This window comes from Gekko japonicus, unplaced genomic scaffold (genome assembly GCF_001447785.1).
Source record: "Gekko japonicus isolate JY-2015 unplaced genomic scaffold, Gekko_japonicus_V1.1 scaffold2393, whole genome shotgun sequence".
Classification (NCBI taxonomy): Eukaryota; Metazoa; Chordata; class Lepidosauria; order Squamata; family Gekkonidae; genus Gekko; species Gekko japonicus.
In genome coordinates, this window is record NW_015164730.1 from 113,474 (window position 1) to 131,485 (window position 18,012).

General features: G+C 50.0%; 1 protein-coding gene across 1 annotated transcript in view; it reads right to left on the reverse strand.

Annotated features, from left to right (window-relative positions):
- The window catches only part of NRG4 (neuregulin 4), a 38,110-nt gene extending 20,755 nt beyond the window's left edge, over nt 1–17,355 (reverse strand). Inside the window, exons 1-3 of the mRNA XM_015409614.1 lie at nt 17,243–17,355; nt 17,019–17,085; nt 12,800–12,865 (exon numbers count right to left, since the gene is read on the reverse strand). Coding sequence (XP_015265100.1) covers nt 12,800–12,809 — 10 coding nt within the window. The 5' untranslated portion in view covers nt 12,810–12,865; nt 17,019–17,085; nt 17,243–17,355. The remainder of the gene's footprint in view (nt 1–12,799; nt 12,866–17,018; nt 17,086–17,242) is intronic.
- Between the last annotated feature and the right edge of the window lie 657 nt (nt 17,356–18,012).

Genomic DNA, 18,012 nt, shown 5'->3' on the forward strand with positions numbered 1-18,012 from the left:
GGAGAATGATGCAAGCTGCTTTGGGCCCCCCACTGGGGGAAAAGGTGAGGTATAAGTACAGTGAAATGAGGAACTTGAAAAGTATGCAGACGGAGAGTGATTTCAGCTAAGCATACCTTTATTTAGTTCAGGACAAAGACGAAGGGACCAGCTCGCAGGCTGGTTATATATGTTCAGAAAACCCGCCACCAAGTACACCTAAACACACCCCCTACTCCCGATAGGCTATTTACAGTAACCGGGCGACCATTGGTCTCCCGGCTGAGAAGCTGGCCCTTTGATTGGGCCGGCTAGGATCCTACGGACCCATTGTCTTTGGACATGAAGCTATTGAAGAGTTGTGCCTGGCCAGCCCGGGCAAGTCCGGGCATGTCAGGCTGAATACATTACACCCCTCCCCCATTGGTTCAGAAGGCACCCACAGACGAAGTCCTTCAAGTAGGCGGGTGGCTTCTTGGGGCGCGTCGAGCGTCGGGGCTCCGGGGTAGCGATGGGTTCGGTCTCGGGGGCCCTGGGAGCCGAGGGGCCTGGGGCCGACGAGGGCGCCGAGGAGGCAGGACAGGCTGGCACCACGGTGTGAGGTGCCTCGGGTTCCTCACGGAGAGGCGGCTGTGGATCCGGTGCCGGGAGTGGGGCCGATGTGGCAGGCTCTGGGTCCTCGTCCGGATCCTCAGGGTCCAGCTGTAGCGTGCGACGGCGCAGCTGATCTATGTGCCGGTGGAGGATCTGGCCATCCTCGCTGGAGACCTCGTACGAACGGGGGCCCTTGACCCGTACAACTCGGGCCGGGATCCATCGGGGCCCCCGGCCGTAGTTTCGTGCGTACACCGGGTCCTCTGGAAAGAACCCTCTGGCCGACTCGTACGTCTCGGTGCCCGGGGCCTCCGGGGTTGCTCGGTCTGGGTGTAACCGATCCAGTCGGGAGGCCAGGCGGCGGCCCAGCAGTAGTTCGGCCGGGGAGCGGCCGGTCGTGGTGTGTGGCGTGGTACGCTGTCCGAAGAGAAAGGCTGCTAGTTTATAGTCCCAATCGGTGGAGTCCAGTCGGCGAAGTGCGTCCTTTGTGGTGCGCACCATGCGCTCCGCCTGGCCATTCGTGGCAGGGTGGAACGGGGCGGATCGGACGTGGCGGATCCCGTAGTACCTGGTGAAAGCCTGGAACTCGGCCGAGGTGAACGCGGTTCCATTGTCCGTGACCAGCGTGTCGGGGATCCCTTGGCCGCTGAAGATCCTCCACATGGCCCGGATTGCGGCCTGCGAGGATGTGGAGGGCACGGGGACCACTTCCAGCCACTTGCTGTATGCGTCCACCAGGATGAAGAACAGCTTGCCCTGGAAGGGTCCAGCAAAGTCCAGATGGAGGCGGGACCAGGGACGGTGGGAGGATTCCCAGGCCCTCTCGGGCGCTCGGGGTGGTTCCGGCCGCGAGGCTTGGCAGGGCTGGCACCTCTTGACCACCCCTTCAATGTCCGCGTCCAGTCCTGGCCACCACACATAGCTCCTGGCCAGGGCTTTCATCCGCACCACCCCGGGGTGTGTCTCGTGCAGGGCGGTGAGTACCCGTTCCCTTAAAGGCGAGGGGATGACCACCCGGCTTCCCCACAGCAAGCACCCCTTGTGGGTTGAGAGTTCGTGTTTCCGGGTGGCGAACGGGGCGATGTCCTGGTCTCCTTTGGCCTCGGGCCACCCCCTCACCACCCAGTCCAAGACCCTTCCCAATGTCTTGTCCTTGGAGGTACAGCGTGCCACCTCCGAAACATGGACCGGCTGGTCCGTGAGGGCTTCCAGGCTCGCAACTAGGAGCGCGGGGGCCGGGTCCGGGTCGCACTTGGGGAGGGGCAGGCGGCTCAGAGCGTCAGCGTGGCCCATCGCCTGTCCGGGCCGATGGACGAGGTCGTACGCATACCCCGCCAGGAAGATGGACCAGCGTAGCACCCTGGGCGAGGTTATCTGCGGTGTCTGCCGGTCGGGTGCGAGGAGGCCCAGCAGGGGCTTGTGGTCCGTCAGGATCGTGAACGGACGGCCGTACAAGTAGTGGTGAAATTTTTTCACCCCTGCCACGATTGCCAACGCCTCCTTGTCGATCTGCGCGTAGTTGCGCTCGGCCGACGACAGTGTCCGCGAGTAGTAGGCCACCGGGACCTCGCGACCATCCGGTAGTCTGTGCCCCAGGACCGCCCCGACCCCATAGGGAGAAGCGTCGCACGCCAGCACCACGGGAAGGGCCTCGTCAAAATGGGCGAGGACCGCATTAGAGACCAGGAGGTCCTTTATTGTTTGGAAAGCCGCGGCGTGCGGAGGCCCCCAGACCCATGGTGCTGACTTGTCGAGGAGGCGGTGGAGCGGCTCTGCGACGGCCGCCTTCAGGGGCAAGAAGGAGTGGTAGAAGTTCACTAGGCCCAGGAACGCCTGTAGCTCCGTCTTGGACTTCGGGGCCGGGGCGTGCGTGATGGCCTCTACCTTGTCCTGGGAGGGGTGCAGGCCGGCGGCGTCCACCGCGAAGCCCAGAAACTCCACCCGCGGCACCCCCAGTAGGCACTTCTCCCGTTTCACCTTGAGGCCCGCCGCGTCGAAGCGCTGTAAAACGGCCCTCAGACGGTCTGCGAAGGACGAGGGGTCTGGCGCGGCGATCAGCACGTCGTCTAGAAACGGCTGAACTCCGGGGATGCCTTTAAGAAGGGAATCCATAAAAGATTGAAAGATCCCCGGCGCGACTGAGACCCCGAACTGGAGGCGGTGCACTTTGAAGGCCCCCTTGTGGGTCGCAATGGTCTGGGCCTCGGCCGTGGCGGCGTCCACCGGTAGCTGCTGGTACGCCTGGGCCAAGTCCAGTTTGCCGAACACCCGGGCCCCGGCCAGGGCCGCCAGCACTTGGCTTACTACCGGCACCGGGTATGCGTGGGGCTGTAGGGCTTTGTTTATGGTACATTTATAGTCCGCGCAGATGCGGACGTCCCCGTTCGGCTTGATTGGTGTGACAATGGGGGTTTCCCACCGGGCCGACGCCACAGGTTCTAGCACGCCTTGCTCAACCAGGCGATCAAGCTCGGCCTCCACCTTCGGCCTCATGGAGATCGGGGGCAGCCGGGACCTGATGCGTATGGGGCGTATCGCTGGGTCTAGGTCCAGGGAGATGGCGGGGCCCGTGTACCGCCCCAGGGTCCCATCGAAGACGCGGGGGAATTCTGCACACACCGCCCCGAAATCCTGTGCTCCAACCTGGTTGATGCCCGTAACGGAGAGCCCCAGGGCCTTGAACCAGGCCAGTCCCAACAAGCTGGAGAGGGGGCGGTCCACAACCAGTAGGTCCAGTTGGCCCTTGAAGCCCTGAAACTGGACCCGGAACTTGCCCCAGCCCACCACCGCCACGGGGTTTTTGTTAAAGTCCCGTAACCGGAAACCCCGTGACTTCTGTAGTGGTGGCCCCCCCTGAGGACACAGTGAACGGAGCGTGTCCGCGGATATTATGGAGTAGGTCGACCCGGTGTCGATCTCCATGGTGCAGGGGGCTCCCTCTATGAGGACCGTCACATGCATTTTATTTGGGCCGTCGGGGGGCAGGTTACAGACCTGGTGCTGTGGGAAGTGGGACGACACGGTGTGGAGCTCCAGGGGCAGTTCCGCGGTGGTCTGGTGGGTGGCCGATCTCGGTCGTTGTCCCTGGGACCGGCAGACCTTGGCGATGTGTCCGGCCTTGTTGCAGGAGCGGCAGACCGCATTCCGGAAACGGCACGACCGGCGTTCGTGGCCCTCCCCGCAGCTGGCGCACTGGCTTGGAGACGGGGCCTTGTTGGTCCTGGAGGATGCGTGTTTTGGTCGCTGCTGAGTCCGCTGTCGGAGTTGCAGGACTTCCTCTTGGTCCGAGACGTCGGAGCCGCTGCTCACTTGGGTACGGTGGACCGCCTTGGCGCGGCGGTCTTGTCGCGCTTGTTCGTATGCTGAGGCCTCCCGGATGGCCTTGTCCAGGCTCAGATCGTTCTGGCTCACCAGTTTCCTCTGCAGCTTCGGCTCCCGGAGTCCGACGAGGAACTGGTTCAGGAGGGTATCGTCGAGGCTGGGGAAGGAGCACCGGGTCGCCAGGCTCCGCAGCGCCGCCAGAAAATCGGAGGTGGTTTCGCTGGGGCCCTGAACTCTTGCGAAGAAGTCCAACCGCTCCACGTACTTCGTGGGTTTGGGAGCCAGATGGTCGGTCAGGGCCTGGACTAAGGAGCTGTATGACTCGTCCTTCGTTAGTTTGGGCGAGATTAAGTCCTTGAGGAGCCGATGGGTCTGGATTCCGCAGTGGCTCAGCAGGTAAGCCTTCTTCATCGCGTCATCCACCACCTTGTGGATGGTGAAGCGGCTCTCCAGCGTGTCCAGCCAGGTGTCCCACAGCGAGGGCTGGGAGAGATCGAAAGCGGGCAGGCTTTCAGTTGCGGTCGCGGTCGCCATTGTGTTGCAGCCACGTGGTGGGGTGGCCTCTGGAACGGCGATGGCGTCGGGAGCGTTGTGGAGGCCGCTGCTGCTCTCGGGGTCAGCAGGGAGCGAAGCGGAGCCGGGAGCTGCGCGATGAGCGGTTGCCGGAGAGCTGGGAAGCGAAGCGGCGCGGTTCCCGGAGGTCTCGGCGTCGGGGCTCGGTGCGGTGCTCGCGTTGGCGTCCGGGTCTTTGTTCATGGGGTCGTGGATCCCATCCTCGTCGCCAGTGAAAAGTATGCAGACGGAGAGTGATTTCAGCTAAGCATACCTTTATTTAGTTCAGGACAAAGACGAAGGGACCAGCTCGCAGGCTGGTTATATAGGTTCAGAAAACCCGCCACCAAGTACACCTAAACACACCCCCTACTCCCGATAGGCTATTTACAGTAACCGGGCGACCATTGGTCTCCCGGCTGAGAAGCTGGCCCTTTGATTGGGCCGGCTAGGATCCTACGGACCCATTGTCTTTGGACATGAAGCTATTGAAGAGTTGCGCAACCCTAGAGTCGGATTCGACTGGCTTTCGAGCAAGGAATAATTTGAGAGGCAGTAAGGAGCGGTTTAAACCCCTTCTCTCTTCGCTCCCCCCCCCCGCAGGCCAGCTAGGGAAGGGGAGGGTTTTGAAGATGCCTCCCCCCCTTTTGCCTCCCCTTCTGACATAACTTCCGGTGATGGCAGGGGGCAAGGCATAGGCTAACAGCCTAGTAGCTCATTAGCATACCATATGCTAATGAGCTCCTGCAGCTCTTTTTCTACAAAAAGACCCCCTAGAAGTACTGGCTCCCCTGGGGCCTGGAATTTCTCTGTCTACAGTCAGTACCATCAAACAAACAAAAAGCTCTGCTTCTCGTACAGGACATTTCACCCAGGGAACATCAAGGAACTTGTGGGATGTATATAAATAGATACAGATATTCTTAAACCTTTTAAATGCAATGGGTTGGGTAAACCAATGGTGCGCTTATGCATGCTCTCAAGCTCTGTGCAAAATTATTCAGATAAAGGCCATGGAGAATGAAGAGAGATTATTTTTGCGATCTTGCACACAAGAGCCAAACATTTCCATTAAAACAGAATCGGCTCCTGGTATCACACGCTTGAAAGCTATGTGCTATGTTACACGTTAGGTGTCATAGTCACTGTTATTTCTAGCAGCACCTGAAAATGGGGTGGCAGTATATCTTTAAATGGAAAGACTGTGCTGTGATGGTGGAGGACGTATATCTCACTTTTCAAAGGATCTATGTTATGGCAATTTCTGTCCCCCCCACCAAATACTGAAAAAACCCCCAAAAGTATCTTGGATACCAGCATTCCCAGTACATTACATTAGACTCTTAACTCTCTGCCCTCACAAAGAGTAGAGAAACATCCAACCCCGCAGCCAGGTAATGGAAATATTGTTCGGCCCGAGTCAGGAGCAAGTTATGCTAGGAGGGTGGAGAACACCTCTTTCACTCCCCACAGCTGTTATGACAGAATCTGAACCAGATCTGCTTGTTCAGCCAGTCGTATTTCTTTGTTGACAGAATAAACTCATCGAACCTGAATTTTTCTCCCTCTCTGTTTTCATTTTGCTTCTGTAAAGCTGGCTGGAAAAGTCTGCATTTTACTGAAAGAGACCTGGCCCATGACTTTTATGATCTGAAGCTGCTTGTGGGGCTAGAATGTGAGCTTTGTGTTTTAGACGCTGGGTACTCTGCTGCACTTAGATGGCCGTAGTCAGTGAAAGCAAACTTAACGGCTCACAAAAGCATGGGGGGGGGGAGGTGTCAGAGGGAAAGCTCAGACAGGGATGTTTTTATCGTTATGACTTTGTAAACTGCTTTGGTAAGCATCTTGGTGTTGAAAAAAGGCATATAAACATGTTATTAAAAAATTAACCAAGGAGTGGAGGGAAAGCATCACAAAAGGCCTAGGGATAGCAGGGATGCTGTGCTGTTGTCAGGAAGGGGGTGTAGACAGATAAGTGTCTGTCTGAAATTTGGACAGGTTCAAACGTTAAGGTTTTTGTTTGCCAGTTTGCTGTTTTACAAGCCACCTTGAGTTGGCACGGATGGCAAAAAAGATGGGGACAGAAATGTTTTAGGACTGATTACGACTGCCCATAAATAAAAAGTAAATCAGTCAAATGCGGTCCTAAATAAAACTGTCTTTAATTGCCTCCTGAAGATCAGGAGGGAATTAGATAAACATATGCGAAGAGTCGGACTCGACTGTGCGACTGAACAACAACAAAAATGGAGCAGAGGTCCATCAGTGGCTATTAGCCTCAAGGTATAGATAGGAACCCTCAGACTGGGGCAAGTGATGCACTGTATTCTAGGTGCTTAGGGGGCAGCAACAGTGGGAGGGCTTCTAGTGTCCTGGCCCCACTGCTGGACCTCCTGATGACAGATGGTATTTTTGGCCACTGTGTGACAGAGTGCTAGACTAGATGGGCCATTGGCCTGATCCAACATTGGCTTCCTGGGGAAGCTGTTCCATAGTGGGGGGGCTGCCACCGAAAAAGCCCTCTCTCGTATGTCCACCTGACAAACGTGCCCCCCCCCGATCGCAATGGGAGTTTTGCGGTGAGAGAATAACATTAATGCTACTTCAGATAGTTGTTGTTGTCGTAGTGTCAGGGGGGTGAGATTCTTGAGACTCTGTAGTGCCTCAAAAATAATGCAAAGGTAATGATATAGTAGGGATGGGCCTTCGACAAGAGACCTTTCAGATCACGTGAAGCAGTGCTCTTTAGAGAGAGATGGTCTTCTTTCGATCCCTATACCCTCACACATCACTGAATGTGTGCGTCTAGCCTGACAGCTATGAGGAGAATTTTAAATATGTGACTTCAGCATTAAATCGGAAGGCAGAAGCTCCATCAAAAAGAGCCTATGGGTTTTGTTCAGGGAGCCACTGCTAAGCTTTAAAAAAAAATATGCAAAATTTTAAATTGTGCTAAATTATCTGTTTTATGCCTGATGAGTCAGTAGAAGTGGACTGTTGGATTCTTTTTTTTACAGATATACAGTATTTATGTCCTAGGAGATGGGGGCGGACAAGGAGAGGAGCTCAAAAATAAAACCTGAAAGGGGGACTAGCACAAAATAAATAAATAAATGAAGGTGGCTGGGAAAGAATCTCATATTAGAATGGCTAAAACTTGGCTCCCGCGGCCTGCAGTGTTCTCGCTTTGTCATTGAGGTCCTCCATCTTCACGTTGGTGGCACGAATGCAAAGAACACTGCCTTATTTGATAAAGTGTGCATGCACACAAAAGCTCATGCCTTGAATAAACCTTTGTTGGTCTTAAAGGTGCCGCAGGACTCTAAATTCGTTGTACTGCTTCGAACCAACATGGCTATCTGCCTTATACCAAGGTCCTTCTCGGTCCTTCTTGGCCAGTTGTCTTTTGACTGGCATCAGCACTCCAAGGTCTCCAGCAGAGGTCTTTCCTAGCCTTTGACCGGGTGCCTGGAATTGTTATCTGTGTCACGGCAGGACCAGGGGGCGTGATGCAAGCAAGCAAAAGTCCAGAAGCAGTCCGAGGTCAAGCCGAGCAAATCAGGCAGTGAGGTTCAAACAGGTTTAAATCACAGTCCAAAAGCAGGGTCAGACATACCAAAGTTTCAAGTCCATAAATCACAACGATACCAGAGGAGTCAGAGATGAACGCAGAGTCAACGAAGCCGAGGGTCAAAAGCCGAGGATCAAGCCGATAATAATTCCACAAGGTCTGGAGCAGAGATGCAAGGATTCAGGTCCTGACAAACGATGTTTGCCAGCACAAATGACTGCCAGCAACAGACTTGCAGATATACAGTGCTAGCTAATCAACTCATTAGCTAGCCGGGAGCGAGGTCAGGATCCTGTCAATATTCAGGGCTAAGAGATCTTCTGGCACGCATGCGTGCATTCTGTCTTCGCTCTCTCAGCTGCTGTCTCCGTACATTCCCCTGGTTACAGGTGGTGGTGAGTCTGACGACGAATTACTGGGATGCAGCAGAGACTGATCCCTTGCAGGTGTTCCCTGGGAGGCTCTATCCTCCTCACCACTTAGATAGCTTTCAGCTACAGGATGCCTCTCTGCTGCAGTATTGTCCTCAGGAGCCTGTAAGTCCACAGGCTCCTGGCTGGCAGGTGCCTCCTCAGGGGCATCAGCAAGGGCAGGCATGACATCAGCAGGGGCAGGCATGACAATCTGGGGCCATTTGCATGTGATCTATCCCTTCAATAACGGTGAACACCCCCTTCCCCTGTCAAAGGGCCTGGAACCCCAGCCAGAGAAGATCTATGATATGCCTCCCTAGAACGAGTCAGATGGGAGGGAAAGGCATTAAGTGCTTTGGATCGCCAAGCCATACACAGTAGACAGAGGGGAATAATGAAAAATCTTCTTCTCCACTCCTCTCTCACTCGCCCAGTGTGGTCAAACCACAATGATGGTAGTCAACATAAGCGCCATTCTTTGCTTGGCACGTTATCGATATTGGGGTTGATAGTGGGGAGCTCAGTCCATGAACTGCACCACATAGGCTGTGCACAACAGATTGTTTCTGTAGAACAAAAGTAGATTTCCTTTCCCTTCTCTTAATTTTGATATAGTGTGCTGAATCACCCTTTCCATATACCTGAATGCAATTGCTTCTCCCATTCCACCTGATTATTCTGGATTGCAATGTATGGTTGCCACCTCTAGGTTGGGAAATTCCTGGAGATTTTGGAGGTGGAGCCTAGGAAGGGGGAGGGGAGGGATCTCAGCAGGATACAATGCCATAGAGTCCATCCTCCAAAGCAGCCATTTTCTCCGGGGGAAGTGATCTCTGCAGTCTGGAAATCAGTTGTAATTCCAGGAGATCTCCAGGCCTTACCTGGAGGCTGGCAACTCTGATAGCAAGCAGCTTCAACTATACTAAATCTCAATTCTTATAGAAATGTTTTACAAAATATCCATGAATGTGCTGGAGAAAAGGGGTGCACATATTGCTCAAAAGCAAATTAATTTTAAATAGTGGTACCGGGTAGCATTTTAAAGGGCTACATGGTGATAGAGAAACCGCTGGTCGTTTAAAATTTAAAAATCCACAAACTGGTCTGAAGCTGAAAGTGGACTATCCAGCTCAACGGCATCAGTATTAAGGGCATTTGTTTTTAAAAAGTTGGATTATAATAGTGGCTACTGATTTTATTTCTTTAAAACATTTCTATGCCAGCTTTCCACTCAAATAGGGTTCCCGTGGCAGATGTATGCATTCTTTGCTACACTTGTAAAAGAGAAGAAAAACTTTTAAAATTGTTCTATATACTGGTGTGTTTGTGTTACTGATCACCAGTTACAAAAAGGACAGTCACCAACACGCACTTTGTGAGAGCCATACATGCATCTTTTGGCAAACTTGCCGATTGAACTGCTAGGAGGTACCTTTGGCTTTTCCCAGGTACAGAAAATGGAGAAACGGGTTAGACTGGAAAACGGACATGTGCTACAACCATGTGCTAAGACAGCTCATTATCTACAGATCTATTAAAAGTTGTTGCTCATACGCAGCCATAACTCCCCACTTTTGCTAGCCCACGTATAAAACACTGATCGGTTTGAACCGTGTAACTCACCCTGGTACCTGTTTGAGCGTGCTGTGCTTACTCTACTGGGAAGAATTTGGGTACAATTGTTCAAATTTGGCATCATTTCTTCCTTGAAATGAAGTGTGTGTGTGGGAGGGGGAGGAAATAAACCACATAGTGGCATGGATAAGTTTGAAGTGCTGTCAAGTTGCAGCTAACGTCTGGTAATCCCGTACGGTTTTCCAAGCCGAGAGATGAACAGAGGTGGTTTGCCATTGCCTGCCTCCATGTAGAAACCCTGGACATCCTTAAAAGCCTCCCATCCAAGTACCAAACAGAGCTGACTGACTCTGCTTAACTTCCAGGATCTGAGGAGCTCAGGCTAGCCTGGGCAGGCCCATAGCCAGAATTTTTTTTGTCTGGGGGGGGGGGGTTTAAATTTCTTGGGGAGCACCTAATTGATTTAATAAAAGTTAGTTAGATTAAGTGCCCCGCCACTTTTCGCCCAGTCGCACATGATCTCCTCCTCTTCCCCAGCCTGGACCCCTACCCCCGGCTGAGTCACGCAGGGCAGGCAGGCGGGAAGGGAAGGTGGTGGAGGAGCGCACCGGTGCGCTCGCCCACTGGGAGAGCCCCCAGCCAGCCAGCCACTGCTCTCCCTTTTACAGGAGCTGGGTGGGGAGGGAAGGCAGCCTCCGCTCTCCTCCTGGGCTATCCGGGGCGGGGCAGGGAATAAAGCCAGAAGGAAAATGAAATAATCTGGAAATGTTTCTACAGAGGTGGCGAGGTACATAAGGTGCATGAAGGGAAATGTATACCTCATCTGATCCGGACACAGGTTCACACAGGTCTGAACCTGTGCCCAAAACTGCAGTCCTGTTGCACTCCATTTCCTTTGGAATGTGTGACACATCAGCAGTCATTAAGGGCATTTTTAATTAGTTGCATGACAATAGGGGATTGGTACACATTGATTAGGAGCTGCGGTGGCTCAATTAGTCATGCTGGCCACATGACCACGGAAGCGTCTTCGGACAGCGCTGGCTCTTCGGCTTTGAAACGGAGATGAGCACCGCAACCCTAGAGTCAGACTCGACTGGCTTTCGAGCAAGGGAACCTTTACCTTTACCTTTTTACACACTGACTGCACTGGCCTTCTGACGTGTCCATACATATGCGACCACACTTGGAAAAGCATGGGCAAGTCCCTTAATACCTAGGCATGGCCTTGTCTCCAATGTGATCTGGCACCAGGGCAATATACACCAGGGCATGATGATGTATACAAGCAAACAGCTTCTTAAATATCAGTGGTGCTTGGTATAAGCATCAACATTAGGTGACTACTTGTGACTACAGACACTTAAATTTTTTTTTAAATGTACTTTTTATATCTCACCTTTCTTCTCCTCTTCTCCAGTTTATCCTCACAACAATCCTGAGAGGTAGGTTATACTACTAACAATTATTATTGTATGGCATTGTGTGTAGTATAGCCAGGAGATCCTAAGGTTGTCTGGCAGCCTGAAGTTCTAGCTTTTTTAGCACTATGCACCACTAGGTGGTGAGCTAGACTTATTTTGGGGGGCTGAGGGAGCTCTGAAAGAACTGTGACTGACCCAAGGTCACCCAGATGGCTTCATCTGGAGGAGTGCAAAATCAAGCCTGGTTCTCCATATTAGAGTCCACCATCGCTTTTAGCCATCTCATAAATTAGACTGAGTGTGTGTGACTGGCCCAAGGTCACTTTGCAAGCTCCCATAGCAGAGTAGGGATTTGAACTTGCGTCCCCAGATCCTAGTCCAATACTTTAACCGCTATACCACAAACAAGCCTAGAATTGATAAAAAATGTATACCTGAAAATATGAAAATAATAAGAACAGAGACTACACTTGATGTTTGCCAAAAGGCCGAGAAATAATCCAGTGTATGTGCATATTTCTCCGTGGACCTCTTTACAAATCTGGTACCAAAAGGAGACTTATCGAGAGGTGGGGCTCACTGGCGATGTCACAGGGGCTATGCTCTAGCATTAACTATAGAGTTTGGGGCAAATGCTAGAGCATCAGCCAATGGGATGATATCGCATCTGGGTTCTACAGGAAGTGACATCATGGAGTTGGTGCAATAATAATCTCCCCTCCCCCTGCCCAGCTGAGTGGCCATGGGCAGAGCCGGGCATGTATGTGTGTTCTGCTGAAGAGGGAGACCTGGCCTCCCCATTTTCCAGTCCTGTATTATGGATCCCCTAAAGATACCCACCATTTCCCCAATAACAGCCAAACTTAACTCTTGGTGTCAACACATCCAGTTATCAATTTCTAGAGAAAGTTAATTCATCCGAGTTAGCTGCTTCTGCCATCTTTCTCCTTTTTTTTTAATCATTGCAACAAGTCCAGTGCCATCCTAAGAAGAGTTACCCCCCCCCCTTCTGCGCCCATTCAAAAGCCACCCCTCTGCTTACGATGGCACTGCTAGTTTCTGGAACTGGTGCAGGGTAGCAGCTAAGAAAACAAGTTGGGGAATTAGAAGTCCCTCTTTTGGATCTCACCACTTAGGCCGCTCTCTGTCTTAGCCTCGGCCACTCATCTGTGGAGTGAGGATTACAATACGTGGTTGTTAGAAGGACCACGGCAAGATGATGTCCTCTAGAAACGCTACGGTTATTGTTGTCCTGGGATTAGCCCCAACTGGCCACCAAGAGAAGCATCAGCTCACTGAGAATTCAGATGGACAGAACTCCACAAACAGTCGAGCACAGAAGACTGGAATAAACAAAAACCCGGAATTACCTGTTCGCATATTATTCTGGCAACAACTTGTGATTCTTGGCCACAGGCTATTCTTCGGAAATTGCCCTGAAGACAAAGACACCTTAATTTAATCCAAACGTTTTCTGTCTGATTAAACTATTTGGGTTGTTTTCAGCTACGTGTCAAAACGAAAACCACTGGCCTCTCCGCAAATATCTGGGACCCTCTATGTAAACTCAATTAATTTTAAAGCTTAACAGCAAACATTCCTACATACTGTAAAAGTCAGTAGTCTTTGCAGACCCAGGGATATTCATTAAAATATTCATCTGATATTTTCTTTCAGTCAGAACATGAACATATGCAGCTGCCTTACACTGAATCAGACCATCAGTCCATCATAGTCAGGATTGTCTACTCAGACCGGCAGCGGCTCTCCAGGATCTCAGGTGGAGGTCTTTCCCATCACCTCCTGCCTGGTCCTTTTTAACCAGAGATGCCGGGGATTGAACCTGGGTCCTTCTGCATGCCAAGCAGAGGCTCTACCACTGAGCCACAGCGCCTTTCACTGTGCTTCCTCTGTTCCAGCAAAATTACTATATTTCAGAATACTGCCTGGGAGAATATGTAGACATCCCAGAACTGCAAGAAAGAGCCTTTAGGAAATTAGCTTAATGAAACTTACTCTTAACCTGTGGATGGTATTCAGTAAACCTCTGCAATACCAGTGCCAGGAGGCAACATCAGGGGAAGGCCGTGGCCTCTATGCCATGTTGTTGGACCTTCAGAGGAACTTTTTGGCCACTGTGTGAGACAGGATGCTGGACTGGATGGACCAGTGGTCTGATTCAGCAAGCCTCTTCTTACGTTCTTATGATGCGGCATATTTAAGCTTCTCCTGCACCTGATTAAATACAAGTTATATACTAAATTGGAATTGTGAATACATTCAGGCCCGCAGTGGAACTGGCTGTCTGCTGCTTCTTCTTCCAGTTCTGCTGCTGCTTCGTCATCGTAGGTTTGCAGCTTACAGATACACACCTGAACAGCATACTCAAGATGGCAACAGCACAGACATTTTGATGCAATCATTCAGAGCAAGAGGTGTCAGTTATCAGACACTGTTAAATAAACAAAATATTGCAAGAGTGCTAATGTCTTTAGCATGTTTTAATTTTAAGTTTAAAAAATCTTTGTGTTTGTGTCCTTTATAAAGTTTATATCTCCACTACCTGGCATTACATTTTATGACACACATGGCCCAGCCCAACAAGCTCTCATTCATGTCAGTTCCGGCCCTCACAACAAATGAGTTCGACACCCCTGCCATAGAGTCTACCTGCCACAGCTACCATTTTCTCCAGGGAAATTGATCTCTGTAGTCTGTAGATCGGCTGGAATTCTAGGCCCTATTTAGAGGCTGGCAAGTGGCAACCCCAAGCTGGTGTGTCATTGGAGCTGGCACTGTTCAACACGGTCTGATGAAATCCTGTGCAATTTGCTGGCAACGCTACAAAAAGGAAGAAAAACTTTCCATCTTTAACATACTTTAACTCTTACCATGCATCACCCTGAAGTCGGTGATGTCATTATATGAACGATGCATGCAAATATTTTACAGAAATCACAATTTGGCACCAATGGCCTCTTTATTTACAGTTGAATTATCTGGCCAGGAGAACGTCCATTTACGGAAACGCAGGATCAAAAAGGACTGACCTCCCAGAGGTGAAGCAGAAAAAAAGACCATGGGGGGGGGGAGTTATAGGAATGGTGCCCCATGATGTCTACCTTCAGTTTTATTTAGGACTGCATTTGATTAATTTAGTTTTTATTGGCAGTCCGGATTAGAGTTTTTAAATTGTTGACTTTTAATGGATTTTTATAATCGTTGTTTTTATTGTGTGTGTCCTTATAATGTTTCATTTATATTGTAAGTTCTGCAAGGAAAAAGGGAGCTAATAAATGTTCAAAAATAAAATAATATACAAATATGACTTAGAGTAGTTTTGTGTTATGTTTTATTCTTTATTTATTTGAAACATTTATTTAGCTGCCGTTCTGCCTTATTGGAACTCAAGGCAGCTTACAGTAACAACAAAACACAATAAAATACAGAAAACTGCTAATTTAATATCAAGAGTTCAAAAGTGCCGGTAGGCAGAAGAACTGAAATTAATCGAATGCCATCCTAAATAAATGGTTTGGTTTGCTTATGGATTAAAATTATATATCTGTGGGACTCTTAGACACTTTTGTGCACACAGGTCCCTCTTGCAAAGTTGTATGTGTATGGAGCAAACTCTTTTTGGTGCGTGTGTGTGTATTTAATATCATCAGCTTCGTTGAGCTCTTTTTGTGAAGGGGGTGCAAATTCCCAGGAGCTGCTCACAAGTTATCTTAAGTACAGGTAATCTTGTCTCAGAGAGTTGCTGTCCTGTGAATCCTTGGAAAGCAGCTCCCACTTTCAGCTAAAGCAACTTGGCCCTTACAAGTGCAACTTCCGGTGTGTGTATACCAGCTCCCATCTATTTTTAGTCTGTACACTGCAGGTCAGCCACTGGTTAAATCAGTCTCAACTGACCCACGACCTTTGGTAAACCCATAATACAGCCTAGCCCTAAAGGACCTTTGCAGAGGCGATAGCAGCCAAAGGGTGCCAAGGTCTCATACGCACCATGCAAGCGGCTGCTTACCAGCAACCAGGGCGGCCTGTGAATAGTTAGGAAACTACGATTTCTGCAACCGGGATGCATTAATGTGGTATAGGACCTCCAGCGGAAAGCACCACGGGCTGATGGGAGGCTCCATGCTTAGTTGAACAGAGGGGTCGGCTGAAGTTAAGGATGCCAATCCCCAGGTGGGAGCAGGGGAATCCCCCAATTTTTGGGGCTCCCCCCAGATGCCGGTGGGGGGGGGGAGCCCCGGCCCAACAGTCATTCGCAGCCTCGTTTGAAAAAAGTAGGGGTCGTGCATACCTGCCCTGCAAGCCATGAATTTGCGGCCTGCAGGGCAGATGAGGGCGACACCCGCTTTCCCCCCAACCATTTAAATCCCCCTGGCAGGGAGAAGATGGGACCGTGCAACCCTAGCTGCAGTCCACCGTGCTCCCATGATTAACGCCTGCAGGATACCAGACTACTGGAAGTATCGAAGGGGAGGGGCTGATGACAGCAGTCCCGCAGGGAGTTTGCTGTGAGTTTATTTCTTTTTTAAAAATGTTGCTGACTTCATTCATACCCCGCCTTTCTCTCCAACGGGGACCCAAAGCGGCTTGCATCACTCTCCTCTCCTCCGTTTTATCCTCACAACGACCCTGTGAGGTAGGTGGGGCTGAGAGAGGGCGACTGGCCCAAGGTCACTCAGCACACTTCCATGGTGGAGTGGGGATTTGAACCTGCGTCTCCCAGATCCTGATTTAACCACTATCCCATGCTGGCTTGCCACACCATCTCCACATTGACCGTCTCTCCTCCATTTACTGTCTTCAGTTCACTGTCTCCACAGCGTACCTCTTGACCACCCGAGTCCCCTGTGGAGATCATAATCTGGACATCCGTGTGTGCCCGTTCGCTGCTTCAAGCAAATATTCTGATAATGGTATCAATAAGGACGGAGTGGGAAACTATTTTACTAGGGGGTTGTGGGAAGAACAAGAACAAATCAAGTCAGCTGTTCATTCCCACAACATACTAAACTTTGGGCACGATGCCTATCAAGAGAAAACTGATTCCTCCCCCTTAGAAATAATCTTTCAAACTCTTAATCGATTTGCCTCCCCACTGGTATATTGCATGACTTAAGAAATAAACAGACAAATAAGAAAAGCCTTCTGTAAAGCTCAGTGCCCATTCAGTTATTGTTATATTGAGTTTCTTACTGAAATGACTAGTCCTGTCATCAGCTAACCAACATTTTGCATTATGTGTATTACTAAACTACACATTTCCAAAGTTACTTCCTTTCATTATTCTAAAATTTTGATTTCATATTTGTGAAGTAATTCTGCCAAGAGTATTTAGGGCGTATAGCCTTTTAACGGCAGAAAATTGCACCTTGTCTCTATCCTGACACTAGATCTATCCGACACAGACCTTTTGTGACTGAAAGAGGGTGCATTGTTACATCTGGCTTTTCCCAAATTCCCACTGGAATACTTCTACCCAGACCACCTGTCGGTGGCTGCCAGACGGAAATGCCAGAATCAACTTTCCTATAGCATCCTGTTTCAAAAAGCCCAAAAAAGATTCGTACTTACTGTATATTTATAACCAGTCAATGAGTTTGTTGCAAGGAGGCGTCTCCTCCTTTACTGTGTCCTCTTCCTGCAACAGAAATGTGAAATTACGTGAGGACTTCTCTATGCCTCCTTTCCACACCTGCGGGCTCTATCAGCTTTAAGCATGCATAAGGAAATAAAGCTGGAGGAAAAGTGAGTGGCATCAATTTTTTTTTTTTTAAAGCGAACTGAAAGTGGCTTACCTGAATGCTAAAATCCCAAACTACTTGCACAAAATTAAAAAAAAAGAAGCCACACCATGCAGTTAAGGTAGTCCTGTGTGTTCAGTAGCAAAAGTTCTGATATTATGTACTGGATCCTTAGAGCCGAGGATTTATAGGACTGCACAGAGCAGCCTGGGTGAGGTTCAGACACAGACAAAGGTGTAAGCAGAGGCCAAGTATGGGCCAGGAGAACCGCCCTTTCTCACAGAAAGTCACTGATGTAACTCTTAACAGGGCTTTGATCATTACGCAAAAATGCACTTCAGTGACATTTCGCTGAACTTTAGAGGCAGCTCCCAAATAGCAACATAAACAGAAGTAGTCCAGCTCCGTGGTTACAAACGGAAATATAATACATGCAGGAATTTTTTTTTGAGCTGTTAATAGTTCATATTTTCTCTTCTTAACAAAAGAGTTCCGAGCTACCATGAAATAACCCTGAAGTTCTCTTGCCGGACTACCATGACCTACATTTCAAATCAGCTCCTTCACCAGCCTCGATTAGATCTATGTACATACACCTATATTTCAAATTCATTCCTGTAAGTGATGTGATAAGATCTATGCAATTGCCCTTAGGACAACTTGTTGCTTAAATATTATATACACACATATATACACACACACACACACACACACACACACATCAGTTTGACCCAGACACCTGAGACAGTTTTCAGAGAAGGTATATGCAAATTCTGAGGCACACGTTTTTTAAATGTATATGTATTTTGGGACCAGGGAGGAAA